Source organism: Dromiciops gliroides, chromosome 4 (genome assembly GCF_019393635.1).
Source record: "Dromiciops gliroides isolate mDroGli1 chromosome 4, mDroGli1.pri, whole genome shotgun sequence".
NCBI lineage: Eukaryota > Metazoa > Chordata > Mammalia > Microbiotheria > Microbiotheriidae > Dromiciops > Dromiciops gliroides.
This window is the reverse complement of record NC_057864.1, coordinates 80,529,547-80,545,482: the sequence shown is the minus strand read 5'-3', so window position 1 is coordinate 80,545,482 and position 15,936 is coordinate 80,529,547. Positions and strand designations below refer to the sequence as shown.

Genomic DNA, 15,936 nt, shown 5'->3' with positions numbered 1-15,936 from the left:
AAGCAACAAAAAATATTCCAAAGAAAAAGGAAGAAGCATTCCAAAGAAGTTTGGGAAAGCAAAATAGATGTCTGATGAGACTTTCCAGATAGATAAGGAAAGAAGAAAAGCAAAAGATAAGGGATAAAGAATGCAGAATTCCAGAAAAGAGCAGGAAGAGATAAGGTTTTCTTAAATGAGCAGTGCAAAGAAATAAAACAACAGAAAGGGAAAGAAAAGAGACCTCTTTAAGGAAATCAGACCTATCAAGGGGAAAAATGGGCAAGATAAAATATAAAAATGGTGGGGACTTAACTAAAGCATAAGAGGTGGAAAGAATAAAGAAAATAACTATACAAGAAAGATCTTAACATCACCAATAACCATGATGGTGTGGATACTAATCTAGAGCCAGACATCCTAAAGAATGTAGTCAAATGATCCCTAAGAAATATTGTTAACAGTAAAATTACTATATGTGTGGGTGGGGGGGGGGGTTGGTGATAGAAGTACAACTGAGTTACTTAAAAACCTAAAAGATTATGCTGTTCAACTGCTGCACTCCAAAATGTCAAGCAAATGTGGAAAACACAACAGTGGCCAATAGATTGGAAAAGATTGGTTTGTGTTCTGATCCTAAAGAAAAGCAATGCCAAGAAGTATTCAAATTACCATACAATTGTAATTATTTCACATACCAACAAGGTTATGCTTAAGATTCTATAAGCTAGGGCAGCTAGATGGAGCAGTGGATAAAGCATTGGCCCTGGATGCAGGAGGATCTGAGTTGAAATCTGGCCTCATCTGTGTGACCCTGGGCAAGTCACTAAACCCTCATTGTCCCACCAAAAAAAGAAAGAAAGGAAAAAAAAGATTCTATAAACTAACTATCAGCAATATGTGGACCAAGAATTACCAGAAGAGCAGGCTGATCTTCAAAGAAGTAGAGGTACTAGAAACCAAATTGTCAACATTTGCTGGATTATAGAGAAAGCAAAAGAATTCCAGAAAAACATCTACTTCTGCCTCATTGAGTACACTAAAGCCTGCCTCTGACTGTGTATATCACAACAATATATGGCAAATCCTTAAAGTAATGGGAAAACCAGATCATCTAACTTGTCTACTGAAGAAATTGTATGCAGGCCAAAAAGCACCAGTTAGAACCAAACATGGAACAACTGATTGGTTTAAGATTGGAAAAAGAGTATGACAAAGCGATTTATTGTCACCTTATTTATTTAATTTATATGTAGAATACATCATGAGAAATCGCAGGCTGGATAAATGAAAAGCTAGAATTGAAATTGCCAGGAAAAATATCAACAATCCCAGGAAAATGTAAAAACTGTCCCGAAGCTTAAGTACAAAACAAAACAAGCAAACAACAACAACAAAAAAAACTAAGATATTGACAACTGGACCTATCGCTTACTGATAAATAGAGGGAGAAGAAATGGAAGCAGTTTTAGATTTTATATTCTTGGGCTCAAGGATCTCTGCATGACCATAGTCATGAAATTAAAAAGACACTTGTATAGGGCAGCTAGATGGCACAGTGGATAGAGCACTGGCCCCGGATTCAGGAGGACCTGAGTTCAAATCCAGCCTCAGACACTTAGCAATTACTAGCTGTGTGACCCTAAGCAAGTCACTTCACCCCAATTGCCTCGCCAAAAAAAACAACAACAACAAATTTTTTAAAAGACACTTGTTGGGGGCAGCTAGATGGCGCAGTGGTTGAGCACCAGCCCTGGATTCAGGAGTACCTGAGTTCAAATCTGGCCTCAGACACTTGACACTTACTAGCTGTGTGACTGTGGGCAAGTCACTTTACCTCCGTTGCCTGCAAAAAAAAAAAAAATTATAAAAAAAAAAAAAAGACACTTGTTCCTTGGAAGGAAAGCTATGAAAAATCTGAACAGTGTACTAAAAAGCAGAGATACCACATTGCCAACAAAAGTTCATATAGTCAAAGCTATGATTTTTCCAATAGCAATGTGTGGCTGTGAGAGTTGGACTTACTATAAGGAAAGCTGAGCGCCACAAAATTGACACTTGTGCATCTAAAAAGGATCATTTAAATTTAAATCTATGGGTTCCTAGGGTCCATGATTTTTTAAAAAATGTGTTTATAGCCAAATTTCAATATAATTGTTTCCCTTTGTAATTTTATGGTAGGAATCTAAAACATTATTCTGAGAAGTCCCTAGGCTTCACCTGACTGCTAAAGGGGGCTATAACAAAAAGAAAGAGCCAAGAGCCTTCTATTTAAAGCAAAGTATATACAAGGCTACAACCTACAATTCAGTGTTACTATGCACATGTTCTGGAAATATGTTCTCATTTTTAAAAAGGAAGAGGAAAAACAAAGTATCATATAAACATATCTTTGCCAAAATTAAATTCACATGCACTGCCCTCACTGAAAAATACCAAGTAGGTCATGTTCATTCATAAATTGCACAAACATCTCCTTTGAGATGTTTCATTTTGCATTGCAAAACACTTCGGCCTGGCAATGCCTTTAACACCCATCCAGTGATTATTTTTTTTAAAGCCAATGCTGAGGGAAAACAACTTACTATAATGTATTGATAGGGATCTATGCAGGACATTATGGTCTCAATTACAGCCGACTTTTTTTTCACTTCGGAGTTCCTTCTCAGGACTAGAGCTTCTTTGAATCCTGCAAAATAAGCAATCATCATTAGAGGGTTATAGATTTGGGGCTGGTAGCGACTCTAGAGACCATCTACTCCAATCTACACATTTTAAAGATGAGGAAACTGAGGTTCAAGGTCAAGTAACAACAACAATAATAATATTGAACACGTATAGTGCTTACTATGTGCTGAGCATTGTGCTAAGTGCTTTACAGTTATTGTCTCACTTGATCTTCACACAATTAAGGATGAAAGAGGTTAAAGGACTTACCTAGGGTCACACAGCTAGAGGTATAATAAAAATTTAGGTCATCCTGATCCCAATGCAAAGCTAATAAATGGAAGCTAGGATTATTGAAGTTTTTGTTTCACAAAGTTCCAAATTTAGGATAATAATAAATGAATGGTTCAGGCAATAAAAGTAGACTTTAAGTCACTAGGTGTTAACTTATTCATGTGTAATAATTTTAGTCACTAATCTGGGAGAGGGAAAAGGGTAAATTACCAACAACACTATTAAGTTACTACATTTATTTAAGTTAATTCTATAAAAAATCACTGATGTAGGAGTCCCAGGACCTTTCATTTGCACTTCCTACATGTTGTTTTTGTTTTTTTTAAAAGCCTCCTTTTAGCATCTTGGTACGTGGAAAAAGCAAAGAAATTGGAGAGAGAAAACTTTGATCCAAATGACAATTCTATCACTTTCTAGTTCTGTGACCTAAGGGAAGTCAGGGAACCTCCCTGATCTTTGGTTTCTTTGACTTTCAGATGAGGATTAGCTCAAGGATGTACAGTTATAATTAAATAAAATAAGGTATGTCCAGCATTTAATATTTGCAAAGCATCAAATAACTATAAGCTGTAAACAACAATAATAATAATCAAAATTAATATAACGTTGCATGGTATAAAAATGAAATAAAAAAGTCTTAGTCTGTCCCTTGAATAATGAACAAGGACAATTTCTCTTTTTCAGACATATGCTAATGTGAATATGAAAATGCTTTATTTGGCTTTGATAATCAAATTCAATTTGGACTTTATATTCATATCAGTCCTTTAATAGAAAGTTTAAAAGCAATATTGTGCTCACTTCAAGGAATTTTGTTTTTGTTTTTGTTTGCCTGCATCAAACAGTACTACAATCTTACTGTTTTTCTTGGTTGCTCCCACACTGTCTAAAGAGCCTCTAAAACTGAATGGGCTTCTTTGTACCCTGAGCTTCTCTGCTAATAACATTCTAAACTTGTCAAGGAAAACACAGCCTTGGAGTCAGGGCCTTGCCTACAGAGAATGAATAGCCCTTTCGTTTCTAAGAAACAGTTTTGTAATGGTTTCTGTTATGATACCCTGTTAGGTTATACCCGTTTTTGCAACATCTTTCAAAAGACTTCCTTATTCACATTTACAATATTATTCCTAAAAATTGGTGTTCATTTTGGAAATATGTAGGAAAAAATGAATTTTTAAAGACCAATATGCTGTCTCATTTTTTTTCAATCTAGTTAAAATCTAAACTTCTTAAATTCAGGGGAGGAGGTTATTCTAAATATATATTTACATGACAGCACCAAAAAAAATATGTTTAGTCTTACCCTAAGAAAATGATCTTTGGGATTCTGGTTTGGAATATTATAATTAAACAATTTAATTCAACAAGGATTTGTTTTGTACCAGGAGAAAGAAAATAAGACACCTGGCTCATCTTGTGAAAGGACAAGGACAAGGACAAGAGTTGTATAAGTCACTTAACTTCTCCAGGCCTCAGTTTCATCATATGAAAAATGAGCAGATTAGACTAGATGCTCTCTGAAGTCCTTTCCAGTTCTAGATCTTTGAGGAAATGAGCTTAAAAACAGGATGAACAGGCATAGAGGGGTTGTGATAAATATCATTGAAAGTATGGGCTGGGGAAGTAGGTGGCATAGTAAATGAATAAATAAATAGATGAATAGATAAATAAATAAAATGTATTAATTGCTGGAATTTACATAGCATTTTATAGTTTGTGACAGATTTTACAAATATCACCTCACAATCCTCTCAACAACCTTGTGAAGTAGGTGCTGTTATTATCTCCATTTTATAGTTGAAGAAAGAGAGGCAAACAGAGCTTAAGTGACTTGCCCAGGGTCACACAGCTAGTAAATGTCTCAGGGTGGATTTCAATTCAGATCTTCCTGACTCCAAGTCCTACGTTGTTAACAACAGTAGCAATTAGATGTGAGCATATATAATAAAAATAATATGTGCATATGTATATATATATGTATACATATATGTGTGTGTGTATATTTATGAGAGATAGAGAAAAAGAACCTTCAGATTTGTAAAATACTCCACACTGATTAATTGAATCTTTTGATTCTTATAAGAACCCTGTGAGATAGGTATCATAGATTATTCCTCTTCTATAGATGAGGAAAAAGAATCTTGAAGAGGTTAAAGGTCATACAGCTAATTAGTGCCTGAGGTGGTATAGGGATCCAGGTGTTCCTGACTCTGAATCAGACACTCATTTCATCTTTCTGCCTTCTGATGAAGCTTATGGACTTCTTAAGGAGAAAACAAAACAAAAAAAAGTTTTGTTTTTTTTTAACAATTGAAAGAAGTCTAAATTTCAATTAGAGGTTAGTGAAATCAAAAATATAATTTGTTTTCTTTTCTAAATTTACAAAGCCCACCCTTGAAATCTATCTATGGACCTCAGGTTAAGATCCCCTCTACTATAGGATCCACAAGGAGTCACATCATTTGAAGAAAATAAAAGGCTTCTCAGCACTTGGATGATCCTTGAAGATGTGAAGAAGAGGAAGCAAGAAAAAGTGCATCCCAGATGGGGAGGGGGCAGCCTATATAAAGGCACCCAGGTGGGAGACAGAATAGTTTATTGAGGGAAGAGCGATAATGATAATTTGATTACAAGGCAGAATGCATGGAAGGGAGTAACATGAAAGAAGAAAAGGCTAGAGCCCAAATGCCAGAGGCTTTGACAGCTCAGCTGAAGAGGATATGTTTTAGTCTAGATTCACAGAGAGAAAGCCAGAGAATTTTGAGCAGAGGAGCGGTTTGATCAGATCTATGCTTTAGGAAGATTATTTTGACAACTGTGTGAAGGATGTATTAGAAAAGAGACAGACTAAAAGAAAAAAAAAGAGAAGAGACAAACTGAAATCCAGGGCAGGGGCTGGGGGAGAATCAAAGGACTGAAAAATGAAAAAGAAATTAGCCCTGTTCTATTTGGCCCAGCTAGAGGAACTAGGGAGTACTAACTGAAAGTGGCAGAGGTAGATTTAGGTTTGATGAAAGGAAAAAATTCCTCATAATTAGTGCTATCCAAAAGCAAAATGTGCAACCCCAGAAGCCTTAAAAACAAAGGCTGGGGGGCAGCTAGATGGTGCAGTGGATAGAGCACCGGACCTGGAGTCAGGAATACCTGAGTTCAAATCCGGCCTCAGACACTTAACATTTACTGGCTGTGTGACCCTGGGCAAGTCACTTAACCCCAATTGCCTCAAAACACACACACACACAAACACACACATACACAAACACGTGCGTGCGTGCACGCGCACGCAAAAAAAAAAAAAACAAAGGCTGGATGACCTAGGTACGATGATTCAGTGGTGTGCTGGTATATGTATAATAATAACAACCAGCTCTCTGGGGAAAAAAAATGTACCCACAGCACACTTAAATTTAATCTGCATTATTAACATTTTCTCCATCGTTTTCTCAAATCTAAACAATCAACATATCAATAAATCAAGCTCTGCTTCCTAACGTTTTCTGACTTGTCCAAGGTATAAATGTTCACACCAAAAATTGAATGGTTGGCTCTCAGTAAGCCCATTGGAACTGGTTCCAGTACACCCCTGTATGTAGACAAATTTCTTGTTCAGATGTGAGTTGAAGTACAGGACTTCTGACAAGTTGTTTCCAACTCTGAAGTTCCGTGCTAATAACAATGCCAGAGCCAAATCACTTCTGTAAGAAGCTGTGGTCAATTTTACCCTAAAGGGAAGTTTTCCCTGATTTGATGGGAGTGAACCTTGCCAACTATACTCACTAAACAGCTTACACATCACAATACTTGTGAGCCCTACAATCGGCATCCAGTATTGGAAAAGAGCCTGGCATTCTATTCCTGAAAAGAGAGCTGTACCTAAAAATGATCTGCAGTTTCATGAGTCACCCTCCATTTCTGTTCCACTGTATATATAAAAATTTCAATTTTATTTGATGCTTTTAAAGTTCAGAATGAAATAAAATTTTTAAAAAGAAATCCATTCCTCAGTGAAACTGTATTAGAGGGGAGTGTTATTCTTTTGAACATCAGACAATGGTAACAGAATTAGCATATGATGTCTTGCTGAAAACGGATTTGTGACAAAAAGGCACTGACATCCTGCATCATTCATTCAGTCTTCACAAGCAAAACATCCCTCATCCCTCGTTTTTTAACATAGTATCCTTTTATGCACAGCAATGGATAGATGGAATTGAGCCTAATGCTTCCCACTCTGACAGAAATATATTTCCAAATGTATTCCAAGAAATCTACATTTGACAAGGTATAGTATAGAGTGTCACTGATTAAACAGGAGTGTGTGGTGTAAACAACTGTTTCCTCTTCACCATATGCCCTACTTTCTATTCATCCTTATTGATTAAAACAGAGACAGTGCTTACAGCTGCTAATTTCTCATTGGAGAAATGCTAGAAATGGTACCTCTGTACCATTTCTCTAAATTTCTCTAAATGCCAACTTTAGCAATGACAAGAAAAAGAAACTTAAGGAATAAAAATAGATAGTGATGAAACAAATCACCCTTTGCAGATGATATGATCCTATACTTCAAGAACCCCAGAGCAGGGCTTCTTAAATTTTTCCACTCTTGATCCCTTTTCACCTGCAAAAGTTTTATATGATCCTTGGTATATAAAATAGGTATACATAACCTTTTTGCTGTTGCCAAATTTTTCATGTCCCCCACATTCAGTTATGTGACCCTATATGGGGTTGCAACCTACAGTTTAAGAAGCTTCACCTTAGAGAATCAAGTAAAAAATTAGTTGAAACAATTAACAACTTCAGCAAAGTTGAAGGATATAAAATATACCCACATAAATCACCAGCATTTCTATATATTACCAACAAAGTCCAGCAGCCAGAGAGAAATTCCATTTAAAATAACTTTATACAATGTAAAATACTAGGGAGTCTACCTACCAAGATAAACCCTGAGATTATATGACCACAGTTATAAAATATTTTTCACACAAAGACAGACCTAAACATTTGGGAAAATATTAATTGCTCATGGGCAGGCCAAGCCAACATAATAAAAGTGATAATTCTATCTAAGTTAATGTACTTATTCAGTGCCATAACAAGCTACCAAAGATTTATTTTATAGAGCTATAAAAATAATAACACAATTCAGCTGGAAGAACAAGAGACTTAGGCCCTGCCCTTGAGGAGCTCACAGTCTAATGAAGTGACTTGTCAAAAGTCCCACAATTATTTAGCAGCATGTTTGAAATCAAAGTGGAGGTCTCCAACCTCTAGATGAATTTCTTTCCAGTATATGATCCTAGCTCATTATATTCTTTTCCCCCCTATTTGCAACAAATGGCTATCCTGAATTTATCATGAAATGAAAGCCTTTCAGAGCTTGAAAGTGGCTTAGCAATTCCAGATTTCAAACTATACTACAAAACAGTAAAGAGGAAAAGAATCTGGTACTGGCTGATAGAGTGGACTGTAAGAAATGATGAACAGGATGTTTCAGACTTTGTTCATATTTGACACCTCTATGGAATCTCTCTTCCATTTGGACTCCACACTACCCAGCCTCCAAGACAATGGCAAAAAAAATTGGCAAACACACCTTTCCCTGTTTTATGCTGTGAGATTTAAAATTGGATATTAGATCATAAATCTCCCCTACTTAACCTTTCCCTTAATTTATCTCCCAGACTAGTAAATGGAAGAAGCTTTTGGTTTTCTAGATAGACTTTTTATTGTTATGGTAGTCACAAGGTGATGTTGATTAGAAGGATAGGAAAGTAGAAACACAATACAAATCGTCTTAAGTCTAAGCTTAGTCTATATTCCTTATAAAAAACTCACCAAAACCGAAGGCCACCTTTGGAGAGAGAGAGAGAGAGAGAGAGAGAGAGAGAGAGAGAGAGAGAGAGACCATCTGTGCAGTGCAGTCAGAAGACCAGCAGAGCAGGAAAAAGCCCCCACTTCCGTTCTCTCCTTGTCTTTTAAGCTCACACCCCGGAAGTCGAGTGCGTAGCAGGCAGTCTGACATGCGCAGCAGGCGGACTGTTGGTCTCCTCCCCAAAAGGGTGTTCAGCCATGTGAACACCAGAACAAGGACACTAAGGTGTGTTGTTACTGTCGTAAGGAGGGGCATGAATTGAGAGAATGTAGGACTTGGAGAAGAAATTCTAATTCTAATTACAGGTGAAATCAAAATAGAAATAGATCTTTTCAGAGGAATACAGAAAGGCAGTACCAGAATAATGGTAACCAAGGTCCCTCTCAGAGGAGGGCACAGGATTGACGGGGTCTTGGGGAGGAATGGAACATAGATAATGAAAGCCATATATTCCCAGATCCAGATTTTTTGAATGCCCTTGTACCAGTCCATTCACCTCCCCAGAGTAAAGAACCACATGTCACCCTAAAAGTAGGGGAGATTTATGATCTAATATCCAATTTTAAATCTCACAATGCCTAAGTTGATATTAATAATCAGAATCAAATTGAACAAAGTCATCTTTGTTGGGTTTAGTGGGAAAAGTATGCTTCATTTACTTAATTTTTATAGCACCTTATCTAAGATGGAATATAGATTATTAGGTGTTTTGTTTTTTTTGGTTTTGTTTTTAAGACCCTGCATAACACTATCAAAAATATTTTGGTAGTTGCTAAATAGTTTATACTATTAAAAAGACTGTTCTAGAACATCATCAGAAAAATTCTATGCATCCAATGGGGCACAAAAGTGCTGAAGAAGGTGCTGAGGAATGAACTTCTCTTTCTACTGTTCCTTTTAAGGTTGAGGGAGGAAAGACATTTTTCACAACAGGAGGCATCCAAAAATGAAATGGGGCCAAATAAATTTTCTATCATTGGAGACATATAAAGTCTGCACGACTATTATGTATGTCTGTAAGGTCATAGAATTGGAGATGGAAGGGACTTTTAGGTCATTTTGTTAAATGGCCTCATTTCATCTTTGAGGAAACTGAGGCCTAGAGAAATGAAGTGACTTGCTCATGATAACACAGGTAATAAATAGCAGAATCAGTACTTGAACACACATCCTATGACTCCAAATCCAGCAGTTGTTCTATGGTACTACACTGTTGTAAAAGGGGTTTGTGCATTAGAGAAGTTAAAGAATAGATGCTTCCTTCTGACTTTAAAATTCTAAAATTACAAAGCCAAACTACAATATGACATTTAATAGACCTTACCCATTAATACACCTATCTAGAACAAATATCATGCAAGAATAATGAAATGGGTCCTAAATTGAATAGGAGGAGAACATAATGGACCACTTTTTTGTAAATTGTGAAGTGCTTTTAATGACCCTCTGCTTCTCCTTAAAATAAAAACCAACTTCCAGGATCAGTATTCCTTCAGAGATACTGCGTGGCTATTTGTCATGGAATACCTTAGCTTCTGGAGCTATGTGAAAGCTTAGAGTCACTCAGAATGCATTCAGAGCTCTGCATGTGGTGTGCATGCATGTTTGCAACATATTCTTAACATTTATGCAGGAGAAATAATGTAAATGATGTCATCAGAGAAAGGCGTGACCCCCCCCCAAAAGGAGGCAGAGTGATCACATAACAAGAGGTGTATATAAGATGGACTACCTATTTATTCCAGAGGTACCTGCATAATCTCAAGAGCTCTTGAAGGCTCTCATCACATTGGGAGACATAGACAAGAAATGCACAAGATGATAAGGCAGGGATGAACTACGATCTGCACCATTGGAGAGAATATTCAAATCACCAAGAAAATAGATATAACTAAGAACAGAATTATAAATGGAAGAGTAGTTTCATTTTTCCAAAGCCTATTTTTGTATCAAATAGAGCTCTGGACCTGGAAGCAGGAAGACCTGAGTTCAAATCTGGCATCAGACACTTACTGGCTGTGTGATCCTGGGCAAATCACTGAATCCCTGTTTTTCTCGTCTGTAAAGTGGGACTAATGACAGCACCTACATCCTAGAATTGTGATGAGAATGAAATGAGATAATAAACGATTCTGCAAACCTCACAGTACTATATAAATGCTAGCTAACAAAAGGATCTAGGAGACAATAATGAAGGCCAACAAATAAGATGACAACTATCTCATCACTAGTATGACAAGTCCTACCTTATCCCTTGTCAAATCTTTCAGCATTCATGTCTATATTGGGCTCGTTTTATATATTAGACAAATATAACATCCAGGCAATAATCCCATACATGTAAGAATCTTTTATCGAACCTGGCCAGATATCAAGTTTCTTTATTGCTAACGAATAAATCTATGCCGTCATCTATTTCACAAAGTGTTGTGTTTTCTAGTAGTATTACAAAAATATATATCCTTTTTTCCTTAGAGCTACAAACTAAATGCTTACAAGTGGTCCAAAATATGTGTATTTTCTAAGATATAATAAAAGAATATTGCTTGCTGAGTAATTAAATTAGATTGTGTAACGATTGGAATAACGCCACCTGCTGGATACTAACTGTAGAAGAGTTCTGCCCATGAAGCGAAGGTCTTTGAGGGCAAGACCAGGAGTCTTTTCTTTGGCGTCACTTCCTGACGCGGGCTAGTGGGAGGAGGAAGGAAGAGACTGGCGCTCAGTCTCACTCTCTTTCCTTTGGACTCTGGTGGAGAGCGGAGCTAGAAATGTGCTCTCCCTTTAATAGATAGGAATCTAGGCCTTTCTCTCTCTCTTTACCAAATTCTTGTTTTCCTTAATAAACGCTTAAAGGTCTAACTCTTGCTAAAGCTTATAATTTATTGGCGACCACTCATTAGATATTTTAGACAGACTAGCTAGAATTTTAGCCCTTAACAATTGTTATGCTATACACCCTGTTACTAAAAGCTACTAGCCAACTGTGGAAAATAAATATAGTTAGAAATTAGAAATGACTGAAATAAATGAATGGAAGGTTTCTAGAAAGGAAAAAAAAAATAATGTTCCCTGATATCATCCAATTCAAAAGTATATAAAGTTTTTCATCCTCACAAATACTTGACTCTTCTCTTTCCCGTCAGCTGGCCTGAAATTTCACCAATACCCTCCCTAGGGAATACTTGTGTGCTGTTCTGGTTGGGATGAGAGGAAGGGAAGGGAAGAAATGGCTCCATTCTTTAATTACTGCCTTTCTCTCTCACATACACATACTTGAGGTAATCATTTAAGTGAAGGCCTCCAGAAAAGACAGTCAGCCAAGGCTTTGAAGATGTCCCAGATGGCTTTATGGAAGCCATTTAATTCTTTTAAAGAATTATTTCTACGCTGGCCCAGGGTTACCAGGCATCATTTAACTACTATAACTCTCTGTATATTAGAATAGAAGTATCTATTCTATTAACCATTCACAAAGAGGAGGGTAAATTGAAACTACCCTCCCCCCAAAAAAAGTGGGAAGAGTAGTGTAAATGGTTTGTGGGAAAGAGACTAGACTCTATAACCCACAAGACTGACAAAATTTTGGAATAATACTGAATATAGTTCTTGTCTTCTGAGCGACTTAAATTATGAAAGAGATCAGGAATTCAGGTTTGGCATTCTCTATTATGAGGTTGTGAGAAATTGCAAGTAAGTGTGTTTTTGGCCATCAAAACTCTCATGTAATTAGGAGTCATGTTATGAACTGAATATTAAAGCCTTGGCCTTGATCCCAAGTCTCATTCTTAGGAACAATGGATAAAAGTTGCAAAGAAACATATTCAGGTTTGGTAGAATGAAAGACCTTCTAACCATTCCAGCTTTTCAAGAACGGACTCACTTGAGAGGTGGTCCATTCCTCTTTACTAGAGGGATGGGGAAGGTTGAGGAGAGGTCTTAAAGCAAAGACTAGTCAATCTCAAGTACATTTAGGGAGGAAGAACTGGTTCTGGGTTCAACTAGGTGGCCACTGGGGTGGGTCCCTTCCCATTGAAAGTCTATGATTCTGTAATTCTTTTCAAGGATCTGCAAGAATGAAGTTCTTGAAAGGATAGAAAATTCATTTCAATGTCAAATAACAAAAGATATCTTTATGTCTGATGTTAAATGCCTGAACTCATTGTGTTTCCTGCCCAAGTCGCCTGTCTTCTTAGTTTCTTTATTTTGTTAAAATCATCACTGTACTTCTAGTCATTCAAGTCCATAACCAAAAAGTCATCCTCAAATCTTCACTCTCCCCACCCATATCCATTCATCAAGTCACATCAGTTATACTTTACAACATCTCTCACATCCATACCCTTCTTTCTGCTCACACAGCTATAACCCTAGTAGTTCAAACCCTCATTACCTCCCACTTGGATTATAACCTGCTTAGGAAATTATAGTTCACATTATTAACTCTAGAATAAGATACAAATTCTTTTTTTTCCTTTTGGCATTTAAATCCCTTCACAATCCAACATAGTAGAAAAGACAGCCACCCTTGTAGTCAGGTATACAAGTTATGTCCCACCCCTCACATATGCTGGTTGTGTGACCCTCAGCAAATCGCTGAACCTCTTGAGAGGGATATAGGGATATGCTCCTCCCTCAGTCTAGTGATCAGATCTCAAGGTCTTAGAGGCTCCTCTCTCTCTCTCTCTCTCTCTCTCTCTCTCTCTCTCTCTCTCTCTCTCTCTAGCTCAAAAAGAACAGGAAGCTACTATCTCCCTGCTAAATATAGGCATATCAGCTTGAAAGTTGCCTCATACTGGGGTCTGCACAAAGACATTATGCAGACATGACAGAATGTTTGCTGAAACAGGAAATTTAGGATAAGTTGCAAAATAATCTATGGCTGGACCCCTTAGGTCGGAGCACTCTGACCTAGGAGAAAGATTTATCGCTGAACATATAGTTTCAACCTAATACAGCATCCTGCTTAAAATAGATGTCTGTAAAGGGTATAAAAACTGCTTGGTTCTTTATCTCTGGTGTGTCACACCTTCTGGCTGCCCCAGTGAGTGTGGTCCACCTTTCTTTCGAAAGAAATAAAATCTGTGCTTTGACCTCCTTTCTCCTCGAGTCTCGATTATCAAGTCGGTGGGTGTATTTCCCATCCCACTCGCTCTCAAAGCTAAGCAACTCTCTCTGACTGAGTTGCATAGAAGTACTGAACTGCGTTGTTTGAGGTAGTTTCCTCATCTGTTAGTTCTCTATACCAATTACATTGTGTTAAACACCTGGGGATACAAAATCCAAAAACGAACAATCCCTGGAGGAGTTTATTCTTTCTAGGTCCTTTTCATGTGACTCTCCTTTATGCACAAACTGGCCTTCTTAATTGCCATTCCTTGTTGCATTCAATCTCTTTCCCTTTGCATAAACTGCCCCCTTATCCCTGTGCTTAATTAATACAAAATAAATTAAATTGGAACTCCCAAAGGTAGAAATGCCCATTTGTTGTTGCTATGTCATAGGGATGGGGTGGGGGGGAGTGGCAAACATACAAAAGGATTTCTCTCCCTGAGTACACGCTACTTCAACCTTAGCTCCATTGACCAGTGAACCTAAAGATATTAATAACATCTCTGAAATATTTTCTAACTGTATTTTCAAAACATTCCATTAAACTACATCATTATCATTGCTTTTATTCGGTGCCATTTAACAACAACAATAATAATAATAGTGTAATGAGAAAGATATCTCCTCTTTGAGTACATATGGTAGATTACTGCTGATGAAATAAATCTACCACAACACAAACATTATTTAGGTACAGACCTTGGTTTTATTATACTTAAGCACATGTTCAGGATTCAAAAAAATAACCCTGGACTACAATTAGATTTTCTGCCCTTATAAAGAAAAATATATCAGAGGGACCAAGAAAAAAAATTTTAACATATAACAATCTTTATGGCCTTAGGCTTTAAAGGCCACACAGGCCTAGTCAAGTAGATTCATTATATCATGCTTCCTTCAATGTCAAGAAAATTAAACAAACTTCTTTAAACACAATCATAATTTCACATGCATACCCCTAAAGGAATAACTCTAGTTAAATAGAGCCTATACATAAGCTAAGTCAAATTACAGATTAAATTATATTTAAAGGGTTCACAATGGGGTGACTGAGAAGGAGATTTACATACCTATAGGGGAACCTTCCTCAAAATATTTGGGGATAGGGGAAAATAAAGATACTGTATTCCCCTTTTCCTCTCATTTGGTTTCTTATCTCAGGAATGTCAAAAGTCTTCCCATAATATTATCATTCTATGAGTCAGCCTTTTATAGTCAGGTAAAGTTAATATTAACAGAAAATAGACTTCAGTTTAACAAAATGTTCCAGGTAGAACAGCATAATACACTGAAATAAAAGAAAAATGAAATATCATAATCACAGTAGTAATGATGATCACAGCTAACATTTATATAGCACTTAAGATATGCCAAGCACTATAAAATTATTATCTCTTTTTGTCATCATAAGAAGCTTGGGAGGTAGGCTGTTATTATCTCCTCTTTACAGAAGAGGAAATTGAGGCAAACAAAATGTTAAGTGACTTGCCCAAGGTTCACACAGCTAGTAAGTGTCCGAGTTCAAATCTGAAATCAGGTCTTCCTGACTCCAGGCCCAGAGCTCTATCCACTGCCCCACCTTGCCACCCCATTTTTTGTGTTCTTTAAAAAAAAAAAAAGATAACAAAGCCTGGAATTCACCGTTATGGAATGGTATTTCTCTTGAGGGAAAAGCAGCAAGTGAGAATACATATATCCTACACAATGAGCTCAGGGCACAAGAACATCATGAATCTCCTTGAGTGAAGATATTTCATTCCTTTGTTAGTTACATTTGTGATAGAGGCCTCACAGGCCATGGTGGAAAGTGGTGCTGGTATTGGGAATAAAAGATCTGAATATAAATCTCCACTTTCCTATGCCCAACTTGACTGGACAAGAACCAATCACTTAACCTGGGCCTCAGTTCCCTCATCTGTAAAATGAGGGGATTCACCTTGATATCTTCTTTTGTTTTTGTTTTTTGTTTTTGCAGGGCAATGAGGGTTAAGTGACTTTCCCAG

At 37.0% G+C, this 15,936-nt stretch overlaps 1 protein-coding gene across 1 annotated transcript in view; it reads right to left on the bottom strand.

The window, feature by feature from the left end:
- Positions 1-15,936, bottom strand: part of PLA2G4A (phospholipase A2 group IVA) — a 169,588-nt gene that overhangs the window by 138,151 nt on the left and 15,501 nt on the right. Inside the window, 1 exon segment of the mRNA XM_043999866.1 lies at positions 2,565-2,668. Coding sequence (XP_043855801.1) covers positions 2,565-2,597 — 33 coding nt within the window. The 5' untranslated portion in view covers positions 2,598-2,668.